General features: G+C 49.4%; 9 protein-coding genes across 9 annotated transcripts; 4 read left to right on the top strand and 5 right to left on the bottom strand.

The window, feature by feature from the left end:
- Positions 1-3487: 3487 nt before the first annotated feature.
- On the bottom strand, positions 3488-4369 carry VTN77DRAFT_3857 (uncharacterized protein; the record flags this gene model as incomplete). Its single annotated transcript, XM_069419851.1, has 1 exon — positions 3488-4369. The coding sequence occupies one exon, from the start codon at positions 4367-4369 to the stop codon at positions 3488-3490; it is 882 nt and encodes a 293-aa protein (XP_069278207.1).
- Positions 4370-4484: 115 nt separating this feature from the next.
- VTN77DRAFT_3856 (uncharacterized protein) lies at positions 4485-5003 on the top strand (the record flags this gene model as incomplete). Its single annotated transcript, XM_069419850.1, has 1 exon — positions 4485-5003. The coding sequence occupies one exon, from the start codon at positions 4485-4487 to the stop codon at positions 5001-5003; it is 519 nt and encodes a 172-aa protein (XP_069278206.1).
- A 3098-nt stretch (positions 5004-8101) lies between these two features.
- On the bottom strand, positions 8102-10147 carry VTN77DRAFT_3855 (uncharacterized protein; the record flags this gene model as incomplete). Its single annotated transcript, XM_069419849.1, has 6 exons — positions 8102-8433; positions 8496-9245; positions 9305-9550; positions 9600-9713; positions 9781-9901; positions 9974-10147. The coding sequence occupies 6 exons, from the start codon at positions 10145-10147 to the stop codon at positions 8102-8104; spliced, it is 1737 nt and encodes a 578-aa protein (XP_069278205.1).
- Positions 10148-12958: 2811 nt separating this feature from the next.
- VTN77DRAFT_3854 (uncharacterized protein) lies at positions 12959-14718 on the top strand (the record flags this gene model as incomplete). Its single annotated transcript, XM_069419848.1, has 3 exons — positions 12959-13917; positions 13974-14073; positions 14134-14718. The coding sequence occupies 3 exons, from the start codon at positions 12959-12961 to the stop codon at positions 14716-14718; spliced, it is 1644 nt and encodes a 547-aa protein (XP_069278204.1).
- Positions 14719-15732: 1014 nt separating this feature from the next.
- On the top strand, positions 15733-17169 carry VTN77DRAFT_3853 (uncharacterized protein; the record flags this gene model as incomplete). Its single annotated transcript, XM_069419847.1, has 3 exons — positions 15733-16020; positions 16087-16640; positions 16758-17169. The coding sequence occupies 3 exons, from the start codon at positions 15733-15735 to the stop codon at positions 17167-17169; spliced, it is 1254 nt and encodes a 417-aa protein (XP_069278203.1).
- A 1015-nt stretch (positions 17170-18184) lies between these two features.
- VTN77DRAFT_3852 (uncharacterized protein) lies at positions 18185-19438 on the bottom strand (the record flags this gene model as incomplete). The annotated part of the gene is made up of 2 exons (XM_069419846.1): positions 18185-19171; positions 19394-19438. 2 exons carry the CDS (start codon positions 19436-19438, stop codon positions 18185-18187), a joined length of 1032 nt encoding a protein of 343 aa, XP_069278202.1.
- A 2124-nt stretch (positions 19439-21562) lies between these two features.
- VTN77DRAFT_3851 (uncharacterized protein) lies at positions 21563-23239 on the bottom strand (the record flags this gene model as incomplete). The annotated part of the gene is made up of 7 exons (XM_069419845.1): positions 21563-21782; positions 21838-21992; positions 22054-22224; positions 22281-22406; positions 22460-22609; positions 22885-23037; positions 23096-23239. 7 exons carry the CDS (start codon positions 23237-23239, stop codon positions 21563-21565), a joined length of 1119 nt encoding a protein of 372 aa, XP_069278201.1.
- Positions 23240-23634: 395 nt separating this feature from the next.
- VTN77DRAFT_3850 (uncharacterized protein) lies at positions 23635-26483 on the top strand (the record flags this gene model as incomplete). Its single annotated transcript, XM_069419844.1, has 7 exons — positions 23635-23779; positions 23853-23959; positions 24012-24140; positions 24194-24687; positions 24737-24831; positions 24882-26152; positions 26235-26483. 7 exons carry the CDS (start codon positions 23635-23637, stop codon positions 26481-26483), a joined length of 2490 nt encoding a protein of 829 aa, XP_069278200.1.
- Positions 26484-26529: 46 nt separating this feature from the next.
- On the bottom strand, positions 26530-27202 carry VTN77DRAFT_3849 (uncharacterized protein; the record flags this gene model as incomplete). Its single annotated transcript, XM_069419842.1, has 3 exons — positions 26530-26751; positions 26837-27117; positions 27169-27202. 3 exons carry the CDS (start codon positions 27200-27202, stop codon positions 26530-26532), a joined length of 537 nt encoding a protein of 178 aa, XP_069278199.1.
- Positions 27203-27258: the final 56 nt, after the last annotated feature.

Below are 27258 nucleotides of genomic sequence, written 5' to 3'. Positions count from 1 at the left end.
TGATCCTGCCTTGCGGGGTATTGTTTCCTCATGCATCGCTGTGTTGGACAGCCTCCTATTTTGTTGGTCCGTAACATAATCTAGAGTTTACTATAACTTAGTTATTATCTTATTTTCTATCTAGCATTATTGCCTATACTTATTGGCTTTAAGAGCTGTCTTATCTATACTATGTCTTCTAGCTTACCTTATGTTACGCGCGGGTCTGACAGAGTCGATCGTCGATTCCTGGATTGGTCGTTTCGAAGAGTCAAGTCTATTCTGGATCTGATATCCAGAATAACAAGGGTCCGTACTATACGCTGACTGCGATATAGATTCACGAGTTGGCTGACTGCCTAACAGATAAACAAGATAACAAGGGCCTCTCCCCTTAGGTCAAAGAGTAATAAGAACGACTAAGTCAGAGGCATGCCCACTAAAGCTATACAAGTATACCAATAGTGGTTCGTAGTCTTACTGACCCTCCAAGTAATCCACGAAGTATGATACTTGAAATTGAACGCGATCGAGAGAAAGACTAGATACAAGAGTGAGAGTGAACCTCCTTTTATAACCCTTCCTGTAGTCCCTGATATCCTCATTTGCCGTAGTCCCTCGTGGACTCTCCCTCACAGTTCCTCCACGGACTATTTCCCGTAGTCCCTTGATGGACTATCTCGATCTCGTGACTTGGGACTCTCTTGATCACGTGACCTGTTCCTACCCTGCGGGGTAACTGCTTCACCATGCAAGGCTGAGTTGGACATTCCTTTGTTTTGTTAGTCTGTAACAAGGATTAACCTAATACCATAGTCTAGGAGGATAATGTTACGAACCAACAGGAGGAAACGCTGTCCAACACAGCAATGCAAGATGAGACGTTACCCCGCAAGGCAAAGATAATGCAGATAAGTCACGTGATCATGACGTCATCAAATAACTGCCAAAACATCTGCCAAAGGAGAATGACGGGCAGTCAGGAAGGCAGAAACTGCCAGGATGAATACCATGATGAGAAAAGGGGCAGATGGTAAGGCAGATGGGAGGATGGATGAAGATATAAGGAGAAATGCGCCCGCTCTTGTATCTAGCCTTTCCTCTGGCGCGTTCAATTCAGTCTACAACATTGTTACTGAGATACTTACTTTGGGGGTCAGTAAGACTTCTTACTACTATTGGTATACCTTGTGTATAGCTTTAATAGGCGTTACTCTGACCTAGTCGTTATTGTTATTACTTCTACTTAAAGAACCGCAATAGTTATTTTCTTCTCAAGAAACCCCTTACGAGGATAGTATTAGAGTCAGGGACTCCTTGATCCTTCCCTAACCACCATTGTGTTACGCGCTGGGTCCAACCGTAGTCGCAGATACTCAGATTGGTGGTCAGAGAAGGATCAAGTGAACCGAACAGGTTCTTCACTGTGGTCGAACAGACCCTAGACCGAACAGGTCAATGCCGAACAGGCGCAAATAACAATAAGGGTCAATGGCTAACTGCCGAAGAAGAACAAGACAAATGCGACTAGGTCAGAGGCAACGCCTACTAGAGCTATACCGAAGTATACCAATAGTAGTAAGATGTCTTACTGACCCTCCAAGTAAGTATCTCAGTAAACGAGTTGTATTGAGCGCGATCGAAGGGAAGGCTAGATACATGAAAGTGTTCGTCCTTTTATAATTCTCCATCCGAGTCCATTTTGACGTCCTTACTATGATCGCCCCGTTAGTTCCTGCGTCCTTTTCGTCCTTGGTCTCATCTTTCTGCGTCCTTGACGTCCTACTGCGTCCTTGGTCCCTTATCTTATCAGTAACTGCGTCCCAATCACGTGACCTGGTTTCCTTTAGTCCTGTCTGCCTTGCGGGGTCATGTTTCATCATGCGCTGCTGTGTTGGACAGCCTCCTATTTTGTTGGTCCGTAACACATTGTGCAAGTATCTACGACTACGGTTGGACCCAGGCGTAACAGATAATGCCTTAGCCTATGCTTATTTTGCTTAAGGCCTAGTATACTCCTTTTATAGGATCTAATATATGTTCTGGCCTAGGAATTCTCTAGACCTTAACATGATTAAGCCTTATTGGCTATGGATAAAGAAACTCACAACAATCTATGGGGCACCTTATAATAAGAAGACTATAAAGAAAGCTTAGATTAAGGCATGGAATAAATTGCTACAGGAGCAAATCCAGCAATGGATTGAATAGATTATGCATCATATTCAGGAGGTTATTTAGCTCAAGGGTGGAAGTATAAAGAAGGTTGTATAGGTAAGGATTCATGGTTATGGAAGGGTACTCATATTAAGGGGAAGCTGTCAGAGCAGAGGGTATTAGAAGACATTAAGGATGCAGAGACTTGGGAAGATACCTAGGTTAGTATGGTAAAATAGGTGGGGAGAGATGTACCAGTTGAAACAGCATAAATTACTAGTGTCCGTTAGCGTGTGTGGTGTCTTTTGATGCACTCCTCCGTAAATGGAGGTACAAAGTGTTATATATGCAAGCGACATGTGTTTATGGGCCTTTAGGTGCCCATTCGTATGCGGCTGGCGCAGGGGGGAACCCTGCAGTACGCGCTGACTCCATGGGGCCGTAAGTAGATGTCAGGGACGGTCCTTGCCGATTCGAGCACTAATACTGGATGGCCCCGACCACATTATGCATTCGTCAAGTGTCACGTGCATACGCACAGACCACTTAGACTACATCACCTTCGCATCACCACTTAGATAGCATTGCAATTACAACTACAGCTCTGCTTCTGACTTCATTTCCACAACTAGATCTGACTTATTTCCATTATCGACGTCACGGCCAGCTCGGCCTCGACATCAAGGGTGATTGACGAAAGCCTTCTTCTGCATAATATTGAAGAATGGTGTCCCATCGAACTGGTCACAACTTCGCACGGAAGAGTCTTGAAGTTCTTTGCAGCTATGATTCTACCTGAAGCAGCAGACAACAGGGAGAACCGCCGCTGATATATTCAAGCACTTGGATGAGATGTGGAGGCGTGTCGGCAACAAGATTCCTAAACGAACGGATTATGACTCGCTGGTATCGGAGCCTAAGGTGGCTTGCTACGTCGCCGACAGTTTCAGGCCGTGGATCCAATACAGGATGAGGGAGAGGCTACAGCCCATCTCCCAAGTCAGGATGGCGGAGGGTGAAGACGCTGTGTAGACGGCCCCAAAGACGGCTATACGGACGAAGGGCTGGCGGAGGCAGATGCCTGGAGGCCGAACCCACTCTTCTGTCGTGAAGATCCCAACAACATCCCCTGTTATCCACCACCCCCCTGGTCTCCAAATTCTGAATTTAGCGAGTTTATACGGCGCGGTATAACGGGGCCTTCCTAGTTTCCATTTCGGCCCTTGGTCTAGCGGCAGTGGCTTTTTCCAGGGGAACCCACCACCCTCACCGGGCCTCCTTGGGGCCAGGCTCCTCCCAGTGAGCCACGCGGCCTTGTCCATATTTAGTTGGCCACATTGCGCCCCAACTTTTAAGCTGATTCATGTTCAAAGTGTTGTCGGCCCAGGTCCTCTGTCTCAAGGGTCAATTCCTCCACCAACAAGGAAGTGAGAAAACCAACGCCGCCAAAGCTGGCCAAGATGTACCAAATTGACTGCATCGCTTTCCTGTAAGCCTCTCGTATGGCATCCATCATCTCAAGGGGCAGGTCTATCTGTCTCAGGTAAGGTATGAAGCCCACTGCTTCGTTTGCGTTCTCCAGAATGGCCACAGACTCAGGCAGCGGACCGAGAGAAGCAATAGAGCGCTCGAAGACACTGCTGAAAGTTGTCGCTCCGACTGCAAGTCCGATGAGCGCACCGAAGAGCCGGAACGAGACCAAGATGCCCACTGAAAGTCCCTGGTCTTCCACGGCCGGGGCGCTCGCCTGCATTGGTATGGGCGGGACAGTGAAGATAGTACCGATTCCAATGCCAGCGATGACCTGAAAACTGGCCGTCGCGGCGAGGGAGGAGTCGCCATCCCAAAGCGAAAAGAGTCCGACACCAACGGCCAGCAGGACCCAGCCCAGCCAGATCTCCCAGCGGTAGTGGCGGATATACTCGACGGCCCATGCCGCAATACCAGTAAAGGCCATAACGATGCAGCAGAACGGTAGCATTGAGATGGCCGATTGCAAGGGAGCTTCGAGGAACACAGCCTGGAAGAACAAGGGCACGTATAACAACAGCGTGTACAAGACCATGCCATGTATAAAGCCACCAATCAGCGTGACCTGGGCCGTCTGGGAGCGGAAGATGCGGTACGGGAAGACCGGCTCGGCAGGTCTGGCCTCGTAGATACTGAAGGCAACAAGAACGACCACACCGATAACCAACGGGACAATCGTCCTCCACGACGACCACGGATACATGGCGCCAGCCCAGCTCAACGGCAGCGCAAACCGTGCTGCCGACTGCAAACAGCAGCATGCCAATCCAATCCAGCCTCGCCAGCCGCGAGCGCAAAGACTGGTCTATCGGCTTGAGATGCAAGAAGAAAACGGCCAGCACGGCGGCGACGGCAATCAGCGGCAGGTTGATCCACCCGATCCACCGCCAGTCGACGTACTCGCTGAACAGCGCGCCGAGGATGGGCCCCAGGATACTCCCCACCGCCACGGGGATGGACAAGAGGCCGATGTACAGCGGGCGCTCTTTCAGGGTCGTGATATCGGCGACGATGACCTCGCTCAGCACGTCGAGGCCGCCGCCGCCGAGCCCTTGCAGCACGCGGCCGAGGATGACGATGGACATGGTCTGGGCGACGGCGAAGACAACGGAGCCGACGGCGAAGAGGACGAACGCGGTGTAGAGCGGGAGCTTGCGCCCTACGACGTCCGAGACACTGGTGTAGATCGGCTGGACGATCACGACGGCGAGCATGAAGGAGATGCTGGCCCAGAAGGCTTTGAGCGTCGTGCCGTGGAGTTGGCTGGTGATTGCCTGTGGAGGGTTCGGGGTTTGAGCTGGAGCACCAGGCTAGCTTTGGGGCAGAAAGCAACATAGTGGACTTACTGGGATTGCGACTGCCAGCGTTGTTGCGTCCAGGGACACCAGCAGGACCACAAGCAGCAGAGAGAGGAAGGCGAGGTAGAAGGACAGCGGCTTCTTCGGGCTGGACGGTGCCGGGCTGGCTTCGGCCGGCATGGGCAGTGACCGATCTGACATGGCCCGGCCGGCCTTCTTTTCCTGGTCGCAGTCGCCCTCAGTTTGGGCTTTCGGGTCGGCGAGGGAAATACCATCACAGCTTTCTGGGGGCTGTGCCATTTCTGGGGGCTGCGCCATTGTTGCAAGTTCCTGGAGTGAAGTATAAGCGGATTAAAGGGAGGGCAGCCGGCTGTCTGATCCTACATGTAGTCCAGTCTGGCGGCCAATGTGGGCAGTGGCATTGCATTGGGGAAATTACTAATGTAGTGTAGGCCCCCATGTTCAGCTGAACGGACGCGGATCAATTTCTGCGCCTTGACAGCTCTTGCTTGGCTTTCCACTTTCCTTATAGGGGATTAATTTATCTTAGATGGACGGGCGTGCCGCATGCAAGCGAAGTCTTAATAAGGAACGGATCGGACCGGTGAGATAGTGTAGTGCCCTTGCAGTCGCCACCTGCAAGGACGTGCATGTGGTGTACAGTTCAACCCTGGTTTAATTGTTATGTTGGTACTTCGTTGCAAGGCCTTTTTCAGGGTCTGAAACGGTATTTTCTATCAGGCTACTCGAAACAACCCCTGTTCGTACCGACTGCACAATTATACAGGATGTGACCACGTAAGCTCGCGAACAAGTTACTCAACCCACCGGCTGAAATGTCTTCTTCGGTTTCAAATGGCCAACAGCCGCCGGGCAGGTCCGGCGTATTTCCTTCAAAGTTGATTTCGCAAGCTTACTAGTCCGAGGCGGACAGAGCAGACTTTCACCTATGCCAGACAGAGCCCGAAAGGCGAGAGAGATGTTCTCTGGAAATGGGTGGCACTGATAGCATGCACCTACAATCCCTGCACGGACGTATCGTATCGTATCTGTCTGGTTATCTACTTTTATTAGGCGTGCCGCTAACAACATACTATCTACTCTTTTAAAGATATGCTTCCCCTCCAATCTATTTTACGAACCAAATCCCGTTACGGTTTGGTTCAGTCGACTCGATTCGTTGCTTATAGGGCAGAAACGACGCAATCTTTCTAGGTATTTATCTTCGCCTTTTGAATCCGATCCTCAAGAACGTGCAATGGGAAATGAGAGTCTATGGCCATTTTTTGAACAATTGAGTTTGCTTTGAGATAAGAGTGTACCAGCTAGCCAGCAAATTTGGTTTCCTCGCTCTACGACCCTCGTCGATCTTCCGTCCTTAAGGTTTACTCTCTTTCCTCTTCCGACATGGTCAACTTATCTGGTATGTTAGTAGTCATAAGTCTTCGGGTCTTTCGGAGAAGCATCAAGACCGTATCCTACTTCGGTGTATTTTCTCTTTTTGGAATCCGTACGGGTTGCTTTGCTGCAGCAGCAATTGCACCTCCAGCTGAGTCGGTCACGCCGAGAGACATGACGACTCTCAACCTGTGGTATTTTCTCCCCTGGCCACAATTCACGACACAATGATCCTGCCGGCATTCCTCCGAAACAGCATTCAAGTATTAACCACACATGACACGATAGTTCCAGCGACAGGATTGGCTTGAAAGTTAGCTGTGGACCGTTGCGGGAGGTTGGTGTGCAAACCAGGGCTGAATTCAGTTACCCATGTCGCGCAATGAGAAGGACTTTGCCAAAATCAGAGCTGTGTCTCATCACAGTGAGCTTCGAAGACCCCTGGAATTCAGCTTGCCGCAACCATACAGCTACTCTATGGCTTACAGAGACGTATCGCATCTTCTGCACTGCCTCAAATCATATAAGGAATCCAATTGCAACTATTGGTTCTGCTCCTGAATGGGCCCAATGTTGCATGTTCTGGCCATACATAATCTGTATGTTCTATCACTTGCTGCAATAAAAAGATTTCTTGTCTGAACTTAAGGAAACTGACATGATATAATGCAGGTTAAAGAGCCTTTTATAACTAACAATGAATTGGAACTGGCGAATATCCAGAAACAGCCTTGTAGCACTGGCTTATTTTGTTCATTTATAGGAAGAGTGAATTCGATCCAACCCTTAATAATGGCGTGTGGCAGCTATAAAAGACAGGGAACAGAGGCTTGGATATTCCACGTACTATCTGGGCAGGGTGATATAGTAGTCGTGAGGTAACAAAGTATAGCTGGATTATCTCAAGCAGTCATCGACGGGGTAAATGAAATTTCTTTTTCAACTTGATTAGATGGGTCATAGAAATATGGAAAATACTAGCCAGCAGCAGCCATTTTGTATTGACATTTAAGAGACGAAAGTGATGAGAAATACAAGAAATGGAATCCAGTATTCCATGTTGGAGATCTCAAAAGTTGTTCCTCGTATGTTGACCGTATAAGCCGCGCTGTTGAGGCTAAAATTGTTTCTGAGGAGGCTGAAATTGGACTTCTTGCCGATTCTAGCATGAGAAAGTATAGCCGGAAGAGTATGGGTCAACATTGGTCAGGCTCCAGAGTGTCACACCAAGACTTGCGTCGACTCCCGTTGGCTCTGTCCCTGCTCCCTCCCTGCTCACCATGTCTCCGTCACGTGACGGTGTAAAGCGGCCATGCTCCCGCCCAAGGACGGAAATGGTGCGCTGCATTTTCGTGGACAGCTATATAGGTAGATAGCTCTTGTCGACTCTACCAGAACAAAAAGAAAAAAAATTATAGAATATTTCGACTCCATAATAAAGATAGGTATCATAGCTGTTACAGATGCCAACTTAAGGACAGTTGATAGTATTAAGTTCATCTGAACACACTGGTCGAAGTGCATCAAACAATAAACCTCTTTGGCAGGACATAGGAAATAATCAATGGACAAGTCTCATCCCAATCAAGAAACGCTATCACACCAAATGTAGAAGCACAGGAAGCACCATGTCAATGTCCGGACAAAAGAAAATACACCATGCAGCAGGGACGGCGAACGGTATCAAAGGAAACAACAAGGACGGAGTATGGCGGCATTAAAAATATAAAATAGCAAGACTAGCCCTCAACAAGTGTCTGTTTAGGCCCCTTTCCGAGAAGCTCGAGAGACCGCCGTGCCAGCGCAACGACCTCCCCTTCCCCATCCTCCGCCTCCTCGTCATCTGACTCGATATTCCGATCTGAAATCCGCTTGACCAGCTGGACGATGTCATCTGACTTGGAAATAAGCTCGATGAGTTTGGCATCCTCCGACTCCAGCAGTTGCAGCAGCGTCCAGATGGCGATGTGCTGGAAGGTCGGGTCGCCGCTGTCGAGGAACCGAGTCAGGTAGCCGTGGATCCCGCCATTCGGCTCCGTCCAATATCGGACGAAGATAGAATAGTTTCCGACTATAAATGTAATCAGCGTCAGCAGGAAGATTGGAAAAAGGAAATGGAAGGAGTCAGCATACCTTTGGAAGACAGGTTCCCGAGTGCCGCAGCACTGTTACCCTGCACCTCGATGCTTTCCGAGTCCGTCAGGGGAATCAACACATCGAACACATCCAAATTCAGCAGTCGAGGCTTCAGCTCATCACTGAGTGCCAAGACGGCAATCGCAGCGGTCATTTCAGATTGCACAATCACCGGGACATGTAAAATCAGATCCTTGCACTTCTGGACCGCACCAGCCTGAAGAACAAGTTCCTTGTTGCGATCTGAACTGGCAGCCAGATTGCGTAAGGTCGAAATTGCATGGCACTGAATCTCTTCATTGTCCGTCGAGCCAAGAAGATCGACGAGAGGTTTCAAGAAGCCCGCATCGATGATGGGAGACTCATTGAGGGGGTGGATTGAGATATTCCGAATGCAAGCGACGGCGGATAGGATGAGTGGTAGGTAGGAAGATTGAAGGAGTCGTAGCAGCGGTGGCAGACCTTTTGCCCGTACGATTTCGAGCTGATACTTCTCGTCGGAGGCCAGGTTCCGGAGGGCCAGGGCCGCCTGACACTGGACCTTCGGAGTTGATGAGTCCATGAGTTGCACGAGAGACTGCACCAACCGGGACTCGGTCTGAGCCAGTCTCTTGCGGTTGGCAGCATCAACAGCAATGTTGCTGAGGGCAGTCGTGCAGTAGTATTGCACATCGACATCGGGTGACGACAGCAGTTGCACCAGGACTGGAATGGCACCAGCATTGACCAGCTGTTGCCGGTTTTCATCTGACCAAAAACATGTTAATATCAACCAGACTGGACGATACTGTAGGAACCTGGCGTACCAGAGTGAGTCATGTTCAAGAGAGCCCCCGTAGCATTGCGTTGGACGCGCATGTCCTTGGACTTTGCGAGCCGAGTCAACGGGCCCAGAGCACCCGACCGGGCAATCTTTGACTTGTTGTCTTCGTGTGTGGCCAAGTTCGTAATGCAGCCGACGGCATTGCACTGCACCTCCACATTGGGAGACATCATCTGTCGTATCAGCGGGGCGAGACCACCCAGGGCCACAATCAAGACCTTATTCTCAGCTGCTCATCATCAGCCATTGTTATATGCCTGAGGTCATCGACGACGTACTGTTGACAGCGAGATTTCCTAGAGCAGCACTCGCTGCCCGTTGCACCTCAATATCTGGGCTCTGAAGTAAAGACAGGATCGGTTCGAGGGTATCTCGGTCAACTTCTCGTACATCTGGAGACGTGGTAGACTCGATATTAGCACAAGACAAGGCCACTGACGCCCCAATGTTGGTACGGACCTCGTTCTGTGATCTCTGCAAAAGTCAAACTAGCGCTCCGCTGTAGATCGATATTGTCGGAGTAGACGAGCGTACTCAGCGCCCGAAGAGGTTCTCCCGAGAAGAAATCGGTTTCAGCACGCTGCAGACAAAGAGATCATCCTTAGTCTAAGCCTTCATATAGCAACAAGAAGGGGATACTGGTTGAACGCACGTTCTCGAGATACTGAAGCAGGTCTGCCACGGCCTCCCGCTCACTATCCGCCAAGGTCGTCTCATAGATGCCTTCCCTTGAACGACCTCTGATAGGCCCCAAACACTCGGTAATATGGCACCACCGGTCGATAGCCGACAGACAGGCCAGACATGCGTTCGCGATCTCAGTCATGTCTTGGCTTGAGACAGTCCCGCAGGACCAGACGAGGGGATCTGCGACACAACCGGTTTTGGGAGGGAATGAATTGGATGGGAAAGCTTCGATGCAATGCTTGATAGCAGTGTTGTTAGAGCTGCGGGACAGGTGTGAGGATGAGGCGAGCGGGATCCGAGGAGACGGAGGACGATCGACGGGCGGGACGCATATAGGAGACGAGGACCTCTCGTAGGACAGAGCAGTCGCCGCGTGATCTGACAGGGGAGACGAGGATTTCTACTTGGAAAGGCTGTTAGCAGGGGGTGACGGAGATGGAGGTTGTCATGGTGGTGGTGGTGGAGGATGTTCTTGTGATTCGAATGACAATCGAGGTGGTGGTCGACCAACTAACTACGAGCTAAATGACCAGCCTTTAGTGAAGTCCTAGGGAACTAAGGAAAGCGAGGCTGGAGCTTCCAAGTTCCCCGTGTGCCGACGCCAACGGGTCAAAGCTCCCTTGATAATATTAGAATATTCTTATTAATATCCGTTCCCAAATGAATCCGATCGATCGATCGATTGATCGACGTGGAGCAGGAGCCAGACTGAAACTGATGACTCCGTACGAGTCGATACAATACTTCAAACAGCCTGAGCTTCCGGCAGCTGACACCGAACCTTGTTTACTCTTGCCCAGCAACGGCATGCAATGTCTTACCTAAGAACCCACCTACTCGACCTAATGAGTGATCCCGTGATTATTCTTCAAAGCAACGACGTGACGAGCATTGACATGCCTCTCGTGATGATTGCCTGGTTGGAAGCTCCCTTTATCCATCTGCCATCTCCTCTGATTTGTCGTAACCGGCCCAGACACGGTAAACAAACGCGGCCCGCATTTCCGAGTGGTCGTCTCTTCTACACCCGTCTACGCCCTCCATTGCGTGTCGAATCCGGACATCTGCAGAGGCTGACTCCAGGTCTACCTCTTTATTATCTCCTTTCCAGGCAGGCTTTCTACCTATATTCCCTGCTATAATTCTCACCATGCCCCTTACTAATGGGTTTCTGCCTCACTGAAAATTATCCCTTGCTAATATATGACTTTGTACCAATACGCGGTCCCTTTTTCAATTTACATTATCTCTTGCTGATAGGCGGGTGAGCAGATTGCAGGAAATTTGTTTTTGCAATCACGTGGCAGTGTGCAAATCGGAAGTTGAGGTTTTTATAATATGGTGACGGTGATGACAGGCAACTATATCCGCTAAAATATTTCATCGACATCCTTGTCAGTGATACGTCGGGTAAGACCTCCTGGACAGCAGGCAGCAGGAGAAAAGAGATGGCACTCTTGCAAGGCTGTATCCTTCACTGATGACTACACCGGCAGGACATCTGTCGGCTGCCATGATCTTTTCAGATCGTCATCATCAGAGATAGATTAGACCATGCCCACCTGTCAACCAGGCTACTTACGAAGCCAAGTTCGGCATCCGTTGAATGGAGACTACTCGCACATTTCACAATTATCGAGCCAATCGACCAGTGGCAAGAGAATAATAACCTTTGTGGACCTTACATGCGACAGGGGATGGCAGTAGTACTCATCGAGCGAGAGAACCGGTGGAAATTCCCGGTTTGCGACGTTTATGTCATCTCCAAAGTTTAGGCTTTATGCATGAGTTCCAGGTCGTTGCAAGTGCAGAAGACACCAAACTTTATCTGGCCGATCGACACGTTTCCAGGCAGAGATCTCAGAGGAGGGGGTGCCAGATCATCGATGCCCTCGACGGGGATCTAGAACTACTCACACGTGCCTACCCGCAGTCTTCACTTGCGTGTACATACAGGGGGTCAACACATAGTCAACGTCTCGACTGGAAGCTTTAGCTTATCGCGGGAGGAGATGAGTTCATAGCCAATCACACCAAGGTTCTCAGGATGGGGATGTATTTAAAGGAGATGCTGCCGCCATAGGACGGACAGAGGACGAAGAATTGATGATCGGCGACGCAATCCCCAGCCTATAATACGCGTTGACGTTGATCAATTGATTGTCTTTTGCCACCAAGAACCCCGCTTGATTCACATGAGCCGATGCAGGCATGATATGATTCTTAAGAGCAGAACTGCAATACTTATGGAGTACTCCGCACTCCAGATTGATCTAGTTCTTGTCGACAGCGATAAGAGAACCATCCAGGCTTCGGAGCAGACCTCCTTGTGACTACTCCTAGGTATGTAGCTCATTACGGAGTACCGATAATTAAGGTAAACGCTACTGGACGGTCCTAGGCCCTAGGGACCTGCTAATCAGCTTTTTAGCTGGGGCTGGCTAGCTACCTAGGTAGTTCATGAGCTACAAATTACGCTTTAGCAGGCGCTGGTAAATACGTTGCATGACCAACTCTGTGGGGCCGTCATCGAAAGGCTTTTAATAGTGGCTTTCTTTCTTTGCCCGTCGGCTTTTAGTTGTCTATTTGCCCCAGGCCAGTCTCTTTTCGCTTACTGCTCTATATTAGCCGACACTGCAAATTGTTCTGCGGGAGAAAAAGACATGGTTCTGCTGGACGATACCGTGTTGTTGCTCGCCATGGCATAAAAGAAAAAAAAAGCCTCGTTTCTCTTAATACCTGGTACAGTACAGTACATACTTGCGCCCAATCACCCGCCGGTTCGGGTCCTGCCTGTCAGCGAACATACCATACGATACCATACGATATTCACCCCCCGTCTTGGGTAACATAGGCGGCCTCGCGATCGCAAAAGACGAACGGAAAAAGAATCCGTGTTTCGAGGACGTCGAATTTGTATTTATTTTATTTTATCTTATCGCCCTTGTCCATGTCTGCGTCCGCTGCATCGGATTCGCATCCTCCGCCTACGTCGCCGACCGCTCGTGCGGGACGTCTCCGCCGACTCAGCCAGCTGCGCGCCTACACCCAGAGCTATCTCACCCCGCATTCATCTTCCTCTTCTCCCTCCTCATCCTCTGCCAACCAACGAAGTTATCGAAACAGCTTGACTCGCGTTGTCGGATTGCACTCTGCCAGTAGCTCCTCCGAGTCTCCTACGCCCCAGTCGACGACAGCCAGCACCAACCCCGACCCGCGTGCTCAGACACAACCGTCTGAGTCCTCTCGATCCGCCCCGTCGCATGATCCGCAGAGTCAGTTAGCAGGGAACGGGGTACAAAAGATGGCGTCTGCCGTGGGAGATGGCTTGGTATCGGTCATTCCAGATTCGACAAATGGCCAGAGCAGTGCGACCTCGTCTCAGAACACTGCCACAGGCCGAGCAGATTCATCAACGCCGGACAGTCGTTCAGTTACCCCCAAACCGAAACAGGAAGCCACGATCCGTTTTTTCCCCTATCAAGATCCCCATCACTCTTCCAGGCCCTCGTTACCTTTCGCACCTATGTCACGCACGTTACCATCTGAGGACTCTGTCATCCGGGTAGGACGATACTCGGAGCGCGATGGCGTGCCGGTGGCCAACCCGTCTGAACCGTCAGACGCTCCGATCGGATTCAAGTCGAAGGTGGTCAGCCGCAAACATTGCGAATTCTCTTTCTCCAACGGGCAGTGGTACATCAAAGATGTAGGGAGTTCGTCGGGAACCTTCTTGAACCGAATGCGCCTGAGCCAGCCCAACATGGAGTCCCGGCTGTATGCGGTCCGAGATGGTGATATCGTGCAGCTGGGGATCGACTTCAGGGGTGGAGAGGAGATGATCTTTCGATGCGTCCGGATACGGATCGAGTGTAACCGCAGCTGGCAGCAGAGACCAAACGAGTTCAAGTCTGTCGTCCTCTTGTTTTCCCCGTACCAAGACTATGGACTGACCGGGCATGTAGTAAAAACACGGAAGCCTTGATCAAAAACCTCGGAAAGGGCGATGCCGCAGACGACTTTGCTGGTTGTCGAGAGTGTTCCATTTGTCTGGGGTCTGTTCTGGTGAGTCATCTACCTTGATCTGTCACCGTGGAAGCGTTGCTAATGCTGCTATTTCTGCAGAGACCGTACCAATGTCTGTTCATGGCAGCATGTGCCCACGTGTGGCATTACAAGTGTATCCGCCGGTTGATTCACACCCCAGACTACCCTATGTTCCAGTGCCCCAACTGTCGTGCTTGGACCGATCTGAGTGCCGAAGTAGACTCCAACGATTCGGATGATGAGGAGAAGCGTGAAGCATCGAAACCAAATCGTGAGCCTGCTCCCGAGGCACCACAGAACAATTCGGAGGAGTCACACCCGCAGGCGAACGGCGTTTCCCAAGGGCATCCATCTGACGACGCAGATCTGGCTGCCATCACCGAGAACATGCGTCTGGAAGAGAGAGGAACGCCCGGGCAAGAAGCGGGAAATCCTGACAGTGCGAACAACACTACGCAGGAAGATGCCACCAGCAATAGCCGAAGTGCGAATATCCCTATTCCAGCTCGATCATCTCCGACCGGAACGCCCTCAGGTGCATCCCGTCAGTCGCAACGCCGCTCCGACACTCCGGCCAACGCTGAGACCTTTGAAGACAACCCCATGACTCCTAGGAATGACAACGGGCTGCTCGCCTTTGATGGTCGGGCTGGACGTTTATAAATTGAGTTCCTTGGTGTATTTGTTGTATCTGCTGTGCGTTCTTGAATCCACCGGTCCTCCGAGCATATCTTATATATGGATGATTGCATGTTACTCCGGCGTCACAGGCTTGCACAGATGGCTGCATTTCGTTTCGTCCACTTGCCGTGTCACACAATGTTCATTTGATAGCGATCAAACAAATGTTCTTCATCCATTTTACGATTCTATGATCTAGCGGATATCACCCTGTACAGCCCCTTGCATTGTCGAAATTTGTCCTCTGGCTTGCATTTCTTTGAGCTGGTCCCGCTTTGCTCTGTTACAGAGGGAAAAGCTATTTGTCAAACTTTTTTTGGGTAGGCATTTGTGAGATTTGATTGTTGAAGGGATTCTTCTATATGTACTGTATGTATTTATCTTCTGTATATTTTAATGTTACTAGGGCTAGGATCATCGATAGCACCCAAATTCAGTGATATAATTCTACATGGATGCCGCGTTTCAACTTTAATGTCTGGTTGGTCCTTTTACATTAATCCTGACTCTGCCACAGACGATGCAAAGCCGTCGGTTAGGTACGGTGTACAGGAGTTGCCAGTTGGCTGGCTCATATTATTCAAGGACTGCGTCAATTGATCGACATGTGGAGAGCCGTTACATGGATGGATCTCCCTCATCACCCCACCTTAGTATTAGTAGCACAGTAATATTAGCCCGCTCAGACAGCTCAGCGCACGGGATGAAGCTAATTTAGTTCGTTTATCTTGAAACCGTGGTTCATGACTACATGCGACAACATAGATAATAAATCCAGGGCAGCGTGTTTCTCCAATTCACTTGTTGTGTTCTCTCTTCTGCAGCTTCAGTAAGAATCAGCGGGGGTGGATCCAATCAAGGCTGTGCTGTACATATAGTTCCTGAACAACCAACCTGGTCGTTTGCCGGGGGCGGGGATGAACTGAATTGAACAATCACCACCACGGTGGCAGCCAATCCCGGTTTTCACTCTTTGGATTGTTTATTATTCCCATCATGCGGTTTATCAGCGAACCTACAACGCCAACCGGCACTGGCACTCCAGCACTGGGACTGAGACTGAATCATAACGGCGATAGAAATCATCACCACCGCGCGGGGACGCATCCTTCTCTGCTGTCGAGTCGGAGGAAGCCTCGACGATGGCCCCTGGTGTTTCGATTCATCAAGGGTGCGGTGCATGGCGCGATCATTGTCCCGGTTATCTGCCATGCTATTTTCACTGCGTTCGTTGTCTGTCTGGACAAGTATGTCTTTGAGAGTGTCGGGTTACCGTCGACGATTGTATGCTATGCAACTACTTCCGAAACTTTCGACTGTTGGTGGTGGTTAATTCTAATGCAAAGATAGATTCCCTCCCTGTCAATTGTCGTCGGTCTGATGCTTGTCTTCCGAAACCAGACTTCCTACAACCGCTTCTGGGACGGGCGCAACGGCATCCAGACGATCAACACCTGCATCCGCAATCTGGTGCGCACGATCGTGACCAACAGCTACACGACCAAGCGGCCCTTGACGCAGGAAGAGAAACAAGACGTCGAACGCACCGTCCGGTTTCTGATGGCCATCCCCTACGCGGTCAAGAACCATCTGCGCGCCGAATGGGGCGCCGCCTGGGCGTTGGGCTCTGCCGGCCACGAGATCGCAGCAGGCGACGGGGCGGCGGTGTTCAACCCGGTCTATGCCAGTCTGCTGCCTGTGGGACTCGAGGGCCATGAAGAGGACGGCCTGGGGCTGCCGTTTCAGTTGACTTTCTTTGTGGACAGTTTCATCAAGCGAGGCGTCGATCGGGGCTGGTTCCATGCCCCGGGAGCCAGTCAGATGCAGGCGCAGTTGAACACGCTGACAGATGCCTTTGGCAAGATGGAGACGATCAAGCTGACTCCGATTCCGGTGGCACATTTGTAAGTTGAATCACTTTCACCCCTCACTTTTCTTTTTTGGAAAAAACTGGAGTTCGAAATGCACCCTACTCGCATACCCAAACCAATGTACAGACAGTCCATACTAATATCCCGCAGAATCCACCAAAAACAAGTCCTCGCCCTCTTCGGCTGCGTCCTCCCCTTCGCCATGGTCGACGAGCTCGGCTGGTGGGCCGTCCCCATCGTGACGCTGGTCATCTTCACGCTCTACGGCATCGAGGGCATCGGCTCGCAGCTCGAAGACCCCTTTGGCTACGACCGCAACGACATCAAGATGGACGCCATCTGCCAGGACGCCAACACCGAGCTGGATGTCGTCCTCGACGAGTGGAGGAAGGTTACTGCGCAGGCGGAGAGGGAGGCCAACGCCAAGCAGCAGCAGGAGCAGGAGCAGACGACAAACGGCAGCAGTCCGAATGGCGTCGCTGATGCTGCTGCTGCTCCTCTCGGATACAATCCAGGAGACATGTTCCTCAGGACACGGCCTTCAGCGAGGACGGGGAATTGAGCTAGCTGGCTCATTTACTACTCGTCTTCTCTCTTCTCATATTTTCCCTTTTACAATATCTAAAGGCTTACATACAATAGACATACAGGAGGAACGAAGGAGTGGAGACATACAGGGGACAGGAGGACCTTTTTTTACTTCAATTGAAGCGTTGAATGAAATCAGTCGATGACTCCATTTGAACCAGCCAGCCAGCCACCCAGCAAGCAAACGAGCAGACGAGCCCAGCAATTATTACCACCGATGATATATATATGCACAGTGCCTTTCAGTCCAGTCCATTCCATTCCATTCGATCTTATGCACTCTCGATCTGACCCGATCTTATTTTTGGTTTGATCTGATCTGATCTGATCGATTTGATGATGTTATCTATCCTGTCCATTGCTCCGCTCTGTTCGAACGAACGAACGACATCAACCAGCCAAGAAGTTATCGTCATCGATCGTTATCAGATGAGTTTATGAGTTGGGGAATCATGTCATGTCATGTTATTGTTATGCTACGTATGTCATTTTACGTGATGTCATGTCATGCTATGTCTGTTATGCCAGGTTATGTTATGTTATGTTGTTATGCATTCCATTCGTTTATTGAATGTATCGATCTCATTCATGGCTTTCGTTTCGTTTCGTTTCCTTTCCTTGCTATGCTATTCCATTCTTCAAACAAACTGGTAAAAGTCAAGTCAAAGCAAAGCAAAGCCCAAGTCAAAGTCAAAAGAAATATGTTGTGATATCAGGATGGTGATTTTCTCTGAAGGAAGGAAAGAGATGATTCTCAAGAGAAGAAAAAAAATCAAAGAAGAGGAGTTTGACAATGTACTCAGCACAATTGAATAAAATAGATAGAGGAACAGGAGTTGTACAGTACATACAATACAGAAAAGAAGGACATCCATCACATGTCAAATGTATGTCGTGCGTGTAAACGTGAGCAATCACTTGAATCCTGAGTCCAGAGTAACAAATCTGTCAACATCGACAGTTTCATCATCTCTCTCTCTTTGAAAAGTTTAGGTTCTCTCCTCGTCAACCAGAAGACAACCTCCATCACCGCTGCTACTGCTGCTGCGGCTCGCACTTCCCGGGCTCGCACTTCCCGGGGAGGACTTGTCTGAAGACGAGCTACCTGCATTGCCATCTACATTGCGCTTGGGTGACTTTCGAGCACGTCCAGAATCCTTCCCGTCTCTGCTGCGCGCTCTCTTCTTGCTCGGAGATCCAGACGCGGAACGCACGTTGTCTCTGCTGCGACGCGGCTTGACTGGCGTCTGCGGAGCATGGGTGTGGGCGTGGCTACGTTCAGGGGTAGTATGGTTCCGACGACGACGGACGCGCGAGTTAGCGGATGGATGTAGAGAATGACTGCGTCGTTGATACTGGTCCTTCGCCCGGGGCCGTGTTCGTCTCTGGCGTCCACGATGGGGAGGACCACCTTCGTCGTCAGAGTCCTGGCCGATAATGATAGGATCCTCCCGCGAGCCTGCACGGGTATTGTAGCGAGGGTTCGTTTTCTTCTTCACTGGTGCATCGTGATAGCGCGAAGGACGGCGATGAGGTTTGTGACTGGGAGACTCGGGCTCAGTGGCGGTGTTGGAGGAGGAGTCTTCTTGGATTTGTATTCTCTTCAAGCCATTTTCGCGCACGCGAGCAGCCCGCGCCGAAGCGAGCAGGTCAACGGTGAGTTTGTTAGCTGCTTTGATCACCTTAATGCGTTTTCCAGCGTCTTCCAGATCGATAAGTTCCTCCTTGACGTCGGCGATGGCGTCGACCAGCCAATCTTCACTCCATCCAAATTGCCGTCCCTGGATCGTTTTTGTGCCGTTCTCACACCAGAAGTCATAAGCGGCTTTGATGTTCCAATAGTCTCTGTGGTTCTTAAGCTGGACATCCCACAGGTCTCTGAGCTGGTAGTATTGGGTGAAAAGAAAGTCGTATTTCGCTTTGAGATTGCCAGTTAGGTGTCGAGGATACGTTTCTGGCGGCTCAACTTCGATGAGCTAGATTAATCGAATCAGCGGGTTTCATGGTAGGAGAGTAGACAAAACTGATGAAATAAGATTTCAGGGAAATAGATGGCAAATCTCAGGAGATCATGCAGACTGTTTGACGTTTGACGTCTGATGGAAGATCAGAAACTGCTCATAGCACAGCCAGACCGGTCGTACATATGTCATTCCAGGATCAAACAAAAGACATCAAAAGAAACAACAGATACTTACGTGGAAGATGGGATCTCCATCCTCGTTCAACTTGACTTTTGTCATAGCTGACGCGATCTGCTACCTGAGCAGGTGGTGAGGTATGTAGGTATGTGGAAGGTATCTGAAAGCTGAAGCTGATACAAATGTTGTTCTCACGAAGCTGTCTTTTATACGGTTTGTTGTGGCAGTTGTGATCGTTGTAGTATTCACAAGATGATGGAAAGTTGATTCGTCTGAAAAAGAACAGATGCCCACCTCATCAATAAGAAACTGCCCCTCCAGCGTGCTTTGGCTTTGTCTATGTGAGGTGAACTGGGAAGGTACGAGGCTTTCATTCACTGCGTGAAGTGAACAATCCTATTGAGTATCAACCTTTGAACAATGCTTCCCTTCCCGTTGGCTTGTCTTCACTTCACTTCTTCAAGTGTGCCTGATAAATTCACTTGCTAGACTCAGAGCCAGAATAGACAATCTATGACGGTTGAGGAGTCCCAAAGGATCAGGCAGGCAAGATGATGCAAGCATGTCTACAGATATGGAGCTTTCCTGCAGGAAAGTGAAGCACTTAGAAGTCTTCCACAATCCTGCTCTTTGAAAATTCTGGCAGGGAATTCTATATCGACTTAACCATCTTGTATACTGAGAGAATAGGCTTCTACTGTAGATAATATCCAGATTTCGGGAAAGAATCAGTAAATTCTCATTATCAAGTCCCCTGGCAGTATGCTGCTTTTCTGTGAGGGACTGGACTGGCGGCAAGATAATAGGTACGACAGCAACAGAACAAGCACAACGCAACTCGGCAGGACGTGTCGCTGAAACAACAAAGCAAAACAAAAAACAACAAACAAAGAAAAAAAAAGAAAATATAGGAAGCAAAAATACAGAAATATAGAAAAAAAAAAGAAAAAAAAAGGATGTGAGAAAATACAGGCGACAAAACAAGAAAGAGAGAAAAAAAAAGAAAAAAAGAAAAAAAGAAAAAAAGATAACCAATCTCCCTACCCTCCACAGCTCAAGCAAAGCCCCTCTGGAGACATCATTCCAGGGCTTGGAGGAGGGCCCGACCTCTGGAGTGCATAGTAGCAAACCCCTAGAGAGCCATCGGCCGATAGAGTGGATAGTACCAACTTCGCCATACAGCCTTAGGCGTCTAGATTCAACGACTAACTCACTGGAATGGATGCCTCATTAAATTCTCGGATCTAACGGTACTATTCCTCCGTCCTCCGCCACTACTCAAGGTATTCGGGATTCTGTGGTGGAACAAATCCCATCCTGTTACCGTGGTTGACGGCAGAGCCGTATCACCAGCCTGGAGGAAGATGGTCAGGGGAGGTACTGGCCAAGGCGGAGTAACGTGATCCTGTGGAAACCAGTTATCAAAGTGTTTCTTAAATAATGAACCATCAAGCTGTTGCAGTGCCTCTCTGTCATCAAGGCTGATGGCGCGCACGTGACCAACCATGACCTAATTGTCATGCCACGGCATGCAGGAAAGCAGAAGTCTCAAATGTAAAAGGACAATGAAATCAAGTGCTTACCCGTATCAAGGGGAGCCAGGGCAAGTAGATTCTGCTCGGCGGTGAGATCGGCCGAAAGACTGGGCCCTGGGGGGTTGTACTTGGTGCAGGGTCAATTATCGGAAGAGTCAATAGTTGAATCCTTCCTTGTGGAGTTCTCTTCCAAAGCATGTATTCCGAGCTAGACGTCGGCTGGAAGTTCCGGGGACTTCGTTGTCACTTATTGCTCTAGTGGCCTTGTGTTCTCGGCCGTTCCTCTGGACATGCATCACTGGAACGTCTAGTACACACACTGACGGCTAGAGCATCTGATGCCTTTCCTGCGACGGCGGATTCTCAGGCGGCGAGAAGGCAGGCTCTGCCTGGAGAATGCACCATTCTGTCTTATTGGGGCTGGATTCCAGACTGTGTATGCAGAGAGGATGATTGCAGCCGCATATATCATGTTGCACAACGACGTTCTTCGCGGTTTCATTGCAGCAGACTGGAGTGTGGACAGTATAAAACTGGAATTAGACCGTTGCCAAGACGGCACATGCAATTTCACTCGTGATACAGTATGGTAAAAGACCGCGAAGAGGCATCGTTCTGGTACTCGAAACTGATCCGATCGGGATAGTCATGTTCATGCGTGTATACATATCAAAGTCATGCAGATAGTTGTTCACAATGGGGCTTCGACTTCCCCTATGACCTTATCAATTATCGCGTCGGAGTTGACATCCCTTAGAAGCTGGGATACCGCATTTAGATTACTGCCATACTGTATGCTGCGTTCGTTCTCTGCTGAAGCGACGATAATTCGATGACGATATATCTTCTTTGCCGCAAGTGCTACTATCGACGGCGTGAGATAGTTTATACCATGTAAGGGGGCGAGGGATCTAGTTGACCTGTGAGTGAGCGTCTTCGACAGGGTGATAAGCATCAGATACTGACTTGGCAAGAAGAAGGAAGTGGTTCGTTGCTTTGGCAGATATGCCCCCGGCAACAGCACGATTGAGCCTTAGAAAGACAACAATATTCTGCAGATAGCGAGCGACTTCTGCGGAGACAAACACGTTGTCCCTGGCCAAGCGCAGCTTTGATATCATCTACCAAATCCGTCAGCCAGACAGTCATGTAGATGCGCGTCGGAGAAGGCTCATCTGCTACCTCCTCATCAATTTTATGTTGTCTGAGACTTCGTCTGTGTACGTCCACGCGGGACTTCCGGACCACAGATGAGATCGATGCCCGATCATCGGATATCCAGGAGTCATCATCTTCCAGATTAGGATACCCATGCTGGGGTTCATGAACGTGTGAGAGAAAAAGATGGTCGTTCTAGAAGAAGTAAGTATGCCGGAGTGTTGCAACCACCGCAGAAGGAAACAACTTACTAGGTGTCTGTTTAAAGGAAGCTTCCTGCTGCTGCTTTCGTCAGAGGCAATCACAGCTATGAACAGAAAGACTTTCGGTGTGCCGTGCACTGCAGTTTTGGTAAATATCCTCCTTGACCGTAGCAACTACTCGTTGCGTGTTAGAAGCATCTGACAATTGGAAGATTGAATTGACGAACCTCAAGGGCCTGGATCTGAATATCGTCACGAGTGCGGTTGAAGTTCTTCGCAATGACAACATTTACGACTTTCCTCTCATCAAGATAATTGTCTTTGACGGACATAGAATGCTCTTGTATACCGTGAGCGCTCTTAAATGAAGGGTATCTCTGTGATCAAAATCGAATGAGTTAGTAAAATGGAGGGGAAAAAAAATGCTGGCAATTCAGAAAAACAGTCTCACTTCGAGGGACTGGGTTTAGATGCTCAAGTTGTTCCAAAGTGATGCCTACAAAAGAAGCTCGAGGGACAAGACCGATGTGGGTTATCCATGTGCAGACTAAACGAGGAAATAGCAGCCACCGCAAGAAGTTCAACATGAGAATATCTCGTTATACTATTCTCGAGGGAAGGACTCCAATGATTCAAGTGGGAGACATCTTACCGATTCAGCAGCATGTCGTGTCAAAGATGGAGAGTATTGACGGCCTGTCGGCACAGGATCTGGAGCTAGTATCCTAGTACTGAAGTCGTCAAGGGAAGTCTCTTCGGAGCAGTCAAGAAGAGCATATGATAGACCAAAGGTGTTCTGGCAGATCTATGTAAGGTGTTGTCAGCTAAGGCAGCGAAATCAAGCGAAATTCGGTAGACAGTACCAACGCCAGCTCCTTGGAGACATCGTCGATACAATCCGACGTTGTCTCGATAAGACAGTGCTCCTGAGCAATCAGAGAGAGTAAAACAGCAAGGTCAAGGTCCGTCAAATCGGAAATGAGATGTTCAGTCTCCAGGGAGTCCATATGGGAGAAGTTTGAGAGATGGAAGAGATGACGGAGAAGAAAAAGACAGTCCCAAGGGTGCAGATGTTGTTTAAATAGATAAGGAAGAAGGAGACTTGTTATTACTATTGACTGCTAGGCTTATCATGATTGAACGCTTTGCATTGAACGAGGCGCTGGTGACGGGTAGTGACGATGGCGCTAAGGCGTATACAGTTTAGCGGCATATCACATATGGTTTAGCGTTGACTGTTGGTTAACGTTACTTCTTGGAAGTGGGTAACTGCACTGTTGATGCCTCTTTATGTCTGACCCTCTGTTACGAATTCATGTCTCAAGTCAAGGGGCAGGTTTAGGAGAAGCACAGGATTAATGTGGCCATCACTCTCTGTGCCAGAAGAACAACTGCGTTGGTGATGGCTCCACCCAACCCCCTGGCAGATTGGGAGAGGGTGGGCGACAGGTTCTATAGGAAGGTGCGGGTATATGATGCGGTGTTTGATGAAGATCTAGAACTAGAGAACTACATCGTCGCTGGAGCGCCTTATGGAGGAGCAGTTGGTATCTCTCTCTCCATCTCGATCAGTACTGGGATGCCGTCCCCCGAACTATGACTGATTATTGGACATTTTAGCTCTGTATCGCGACGAGACCAAGCTTTACAGGTATCGAGATGCGCAGACCTCCAAATCTAGCATCGATATCTACTCCTATTCAGGAAAGCTCATCAATCGCATAAATGTGTGTCTTACCTGTCCTGTTCTTCCAAATTACATTGGCTGACGGACAGCAGTGGGAACATGGCTCTATTCGAGGGCTTGGATGGTCCGATAATGAAGAGCTTCTTGTCGTGACAGAGGATGGCACAGTTCGGCGCTATTTTGGCTTACATGGCGACTTTGCGCCATTCTCATTGGGAAATGTACACCGAGTACTCTGGAGATGCGATGTTTTCTGGCTAACTGCTTTCTCTAGGGGGCAGAGGAGTATGGAGTTAGGAGTTGCCGCTTCTGGTCATCAGGCTTCGTGGCATTGCTGTCGAACAATCAGCTGATCGCCGTGTCTAATTATGATGAGCCTAGACCAAAGTTATTGGCTCCATCTCCAGAGGGAGAGGTATCCTCGTGGTCACTGATCCCTCCGTCTTATACGCTTTCACGTTCTGTGGAAGTTCTTCTCGCGGTGGATAAAACGATCTATGTAGTTGATGCCACCGAAGCAGAGGATCGGATGTTACAGAATGGGCCGTTCAAACATGTCAGTGTGTCGCCGACTGGCCGCTTTGTGGCTCTCTACATGAGCGATGGCAAAGTCTGGGTTGTGAGCAGTGACTTTCAAAACAAATACACCGAATACGACTCCAAAGCCAAGACCCCTCCGCTGACGATGGAGTGGTGCGGAGACGATGCGGTCATACTCGCATGGGAGGACGAGATTCATATAGTGGGCCCTAGTGGAGCGGCTTCGAGGTGAGCATGTCAATCCTGGAACATATCGAATGATTTCTGACAGAGGAAGGTACTATTATGATGGTCGTGTACATGTAATTCCTGAATTTGATGGCGTCAGATTGTTGACCAATGAGTCCTGCGAGTTTCTACACAAGGTTTCCGGTCAGTATCCTCGCTGTGAAGTTTCTGTATATGGAGACTAATTTGAACAGCCGTGACGGAAGAGGTTTTCAGACTCGGGTCTACATCTCCAGCATCAGTCCTTCTGGACTCGGTTGACCAATTAGAGAAGAAGTCCCCCAAAGCTGACGAAAACATTCAACGAATCCGGCCCAATCTTCCAGAGGCTGTTGATACTTGTGTCAAAGCTGCCGGTCACGAATTTGACACGTATTGGCAGAAGCGGCTCCTGAAAGCGGCTTCTTTTGGAAAGTCGGTCTTGGAGCTGTACAATAGCGACGAGTTCGTGGAGATGACGGAAAGATTGAGGGTGCTGAAGGCGGTCCGAGATTTTCAAATAGGGATGCCGATTTCTTTTGATCAATATCTCCGCTTAACTCCCGAGAAGCTGGTTGATCGTCTGATCAATCGCCATGAATATCTCCTGGCAATACGAATTTCCGAATACCTTCACATTCCGGTCGATAAAATCTACGTTCATTGGGCGATTCAGAAAGTTAAGGTCTCAACAGCCGACGATGAGGCAGTATGCAAACTGATCGTGCAAAGACTAGAAGGGAAATCTGGCGTTTCCTTTGAAGCGATTGCACAATCTGCTTACGATGAGGGACGATCTCACCTCGCTACGCAGCTACTGAATTATGAACCTCGAGCCGGCAAACAAGTTCCCCTGCTTCTTAGTATGGAAGAAGATAACATCGCACTCGATAAGGCTGTCGAAAGTGGGGATACTGATCTTTTGTACTACGTTCTGCTGCACCTAAAGAAGAAGCTTCCCCTGTCGAGCTTTTTCAGGACGATTAACGACAGGCCCACAGCCTCCGCCCTTGTGGAAACGTCCGCAAGGGAAGGGGATACCGAGCTTCTGAAAGATTTGTATTATCAAGACGATAGGCCCATCGATGGTTCCAATATTCTGATCTCAGAAGCACTCAAGCAGGATGAGGTTCAGGGAAAAATAGAGAAACTGAATCTTGCATCCCGTGCTCTTTCGGACTCCAAAGATGCCGCCATCCTCTTCCAGCAGAAGTCACTTTCCGAGGCCACGCAGCTGCTCAAGGTTCAGGAGGCTCTGGATAAGGAACTATCAGACGGCCCAGACTTCGTCGGTCTGAGTGTGAATGAAACAGTCTACAGGCTGATAAGATCGGGGTATGGTAAGAGAGCACAAAAGATTCAACACGAGTTCAAGATGCCAGAGGCCACTTTTTGGTGGGTTAGACTGCGAGCCCTAGTTGCCAAACGTGACTGGGGAGAGTTGGAGGAAATTTCAAAGGCCAAGAAGTCTCCGATTGGTTGGGAGGTGAGCAGCATTCAACATCCCCCTTTTTTTCGATTTCTGTTTTACCCATCCTGAAGAATGCGCTGACATACAGATAATATAGCCTTTTTATAATGAAATACTGGGCGCCGGTAACACCAAACTCGCCTCGATGTTTGTTCCCAAGTGCACGAATCTGCCTGTCGCAGAAAGAATCGAGATGTGGATGAAATGTGGTATGATCGTGAAAGCTGGAGAAGAAGCCATGAAAGCCAAGGATGTCAACACCCTTGAGCTTCTCAGAACAAAGGCTTCCGGGCCGGCGGTCAGCGAAATTGACCGCATGATTAACCAGCTTAGGCCGAAGAAATAGATAGGAGGGAATTCAACCTTGCAGATATAATGCTTGCGCCTGGTCCTCAAGTAATCTCGTCCTCCTCATCCAGTTTTTCGGGTTCGTCCGCTACCATATCGTTGTTTACGGCCGGGACGTTTGTGAACACTGACAATGCTTTCTCGGGCGCCGCGGACGTCATAGGCTGATCATCATCCACCATGGAATCATTGACATCTGGGCCCTCCGTTCCTTGTTGATTCTCCGTAGTCTTGCTCAGTTTGCTGTTGAGATCGTCCCAGTTTATCTTTAAGGTAAAGATAAAGATGTTAGTGTGCGAGCTCGAAAAGCAAACGGCAGCATGATATTGCGTAAAACAAGGCCTTTCTTACCTTTCGCGCTTTGACTTTCTTTCCTTTCCCTACACTCTTGGCTACTTTCTTCTCCAGCTGATCCATAACGACCTCAGCCCGCTCGATGCCTTTCTGTTGTCGTAGACGTTGGGCTCGCGTCTTCGCTTTGGATTTTGGCTTCTTCTTTGACACTCCTGCATTTGTATGAGTTACTGGGACGGGAATGGCCGTCTCTGCTCGTGGCAGAGACGTCAGCGACTTGTCGAGCTCATTCGAAGGTGACGCTGCACGCCGCGCAGCTCGAGAGTGTATTGATTTGGCTGGAAGAACCGAGTCAGAGTGAGCAACAAACGAAGAAAGGAATAACTTACGCTTATTATTCTTTAATTTGGGTGTTTTCGCCATGGCTGCCTCTGTAAGACAGTTGTTTTCTGTAATTGAAATTTAATATTATTCAGGCT

The sequence above is a fragment of the Rasamsonia byssochlamydoides genome (assembly GCF_041956645.1).
Source record: "Rasamsonia byssochlamydoides strain NRRL 3658 unplaced genomic scaffold VTN77scaffold_27, whole genome shotgun sequence".
Classification (NCBI taxonomy): Eukaryota; Fungi; Ascomycota; class Eurotiomycetes; order Eurotiales; family Trichocomaceae; genus Rasamsonia; species Rasamsonia byssochlamydoides.
The sequence above is the reverse complement of the archived record's forward strand: the minus strand, read 5'-3'. Positions and strand labels throughout refer to the sequence as shown.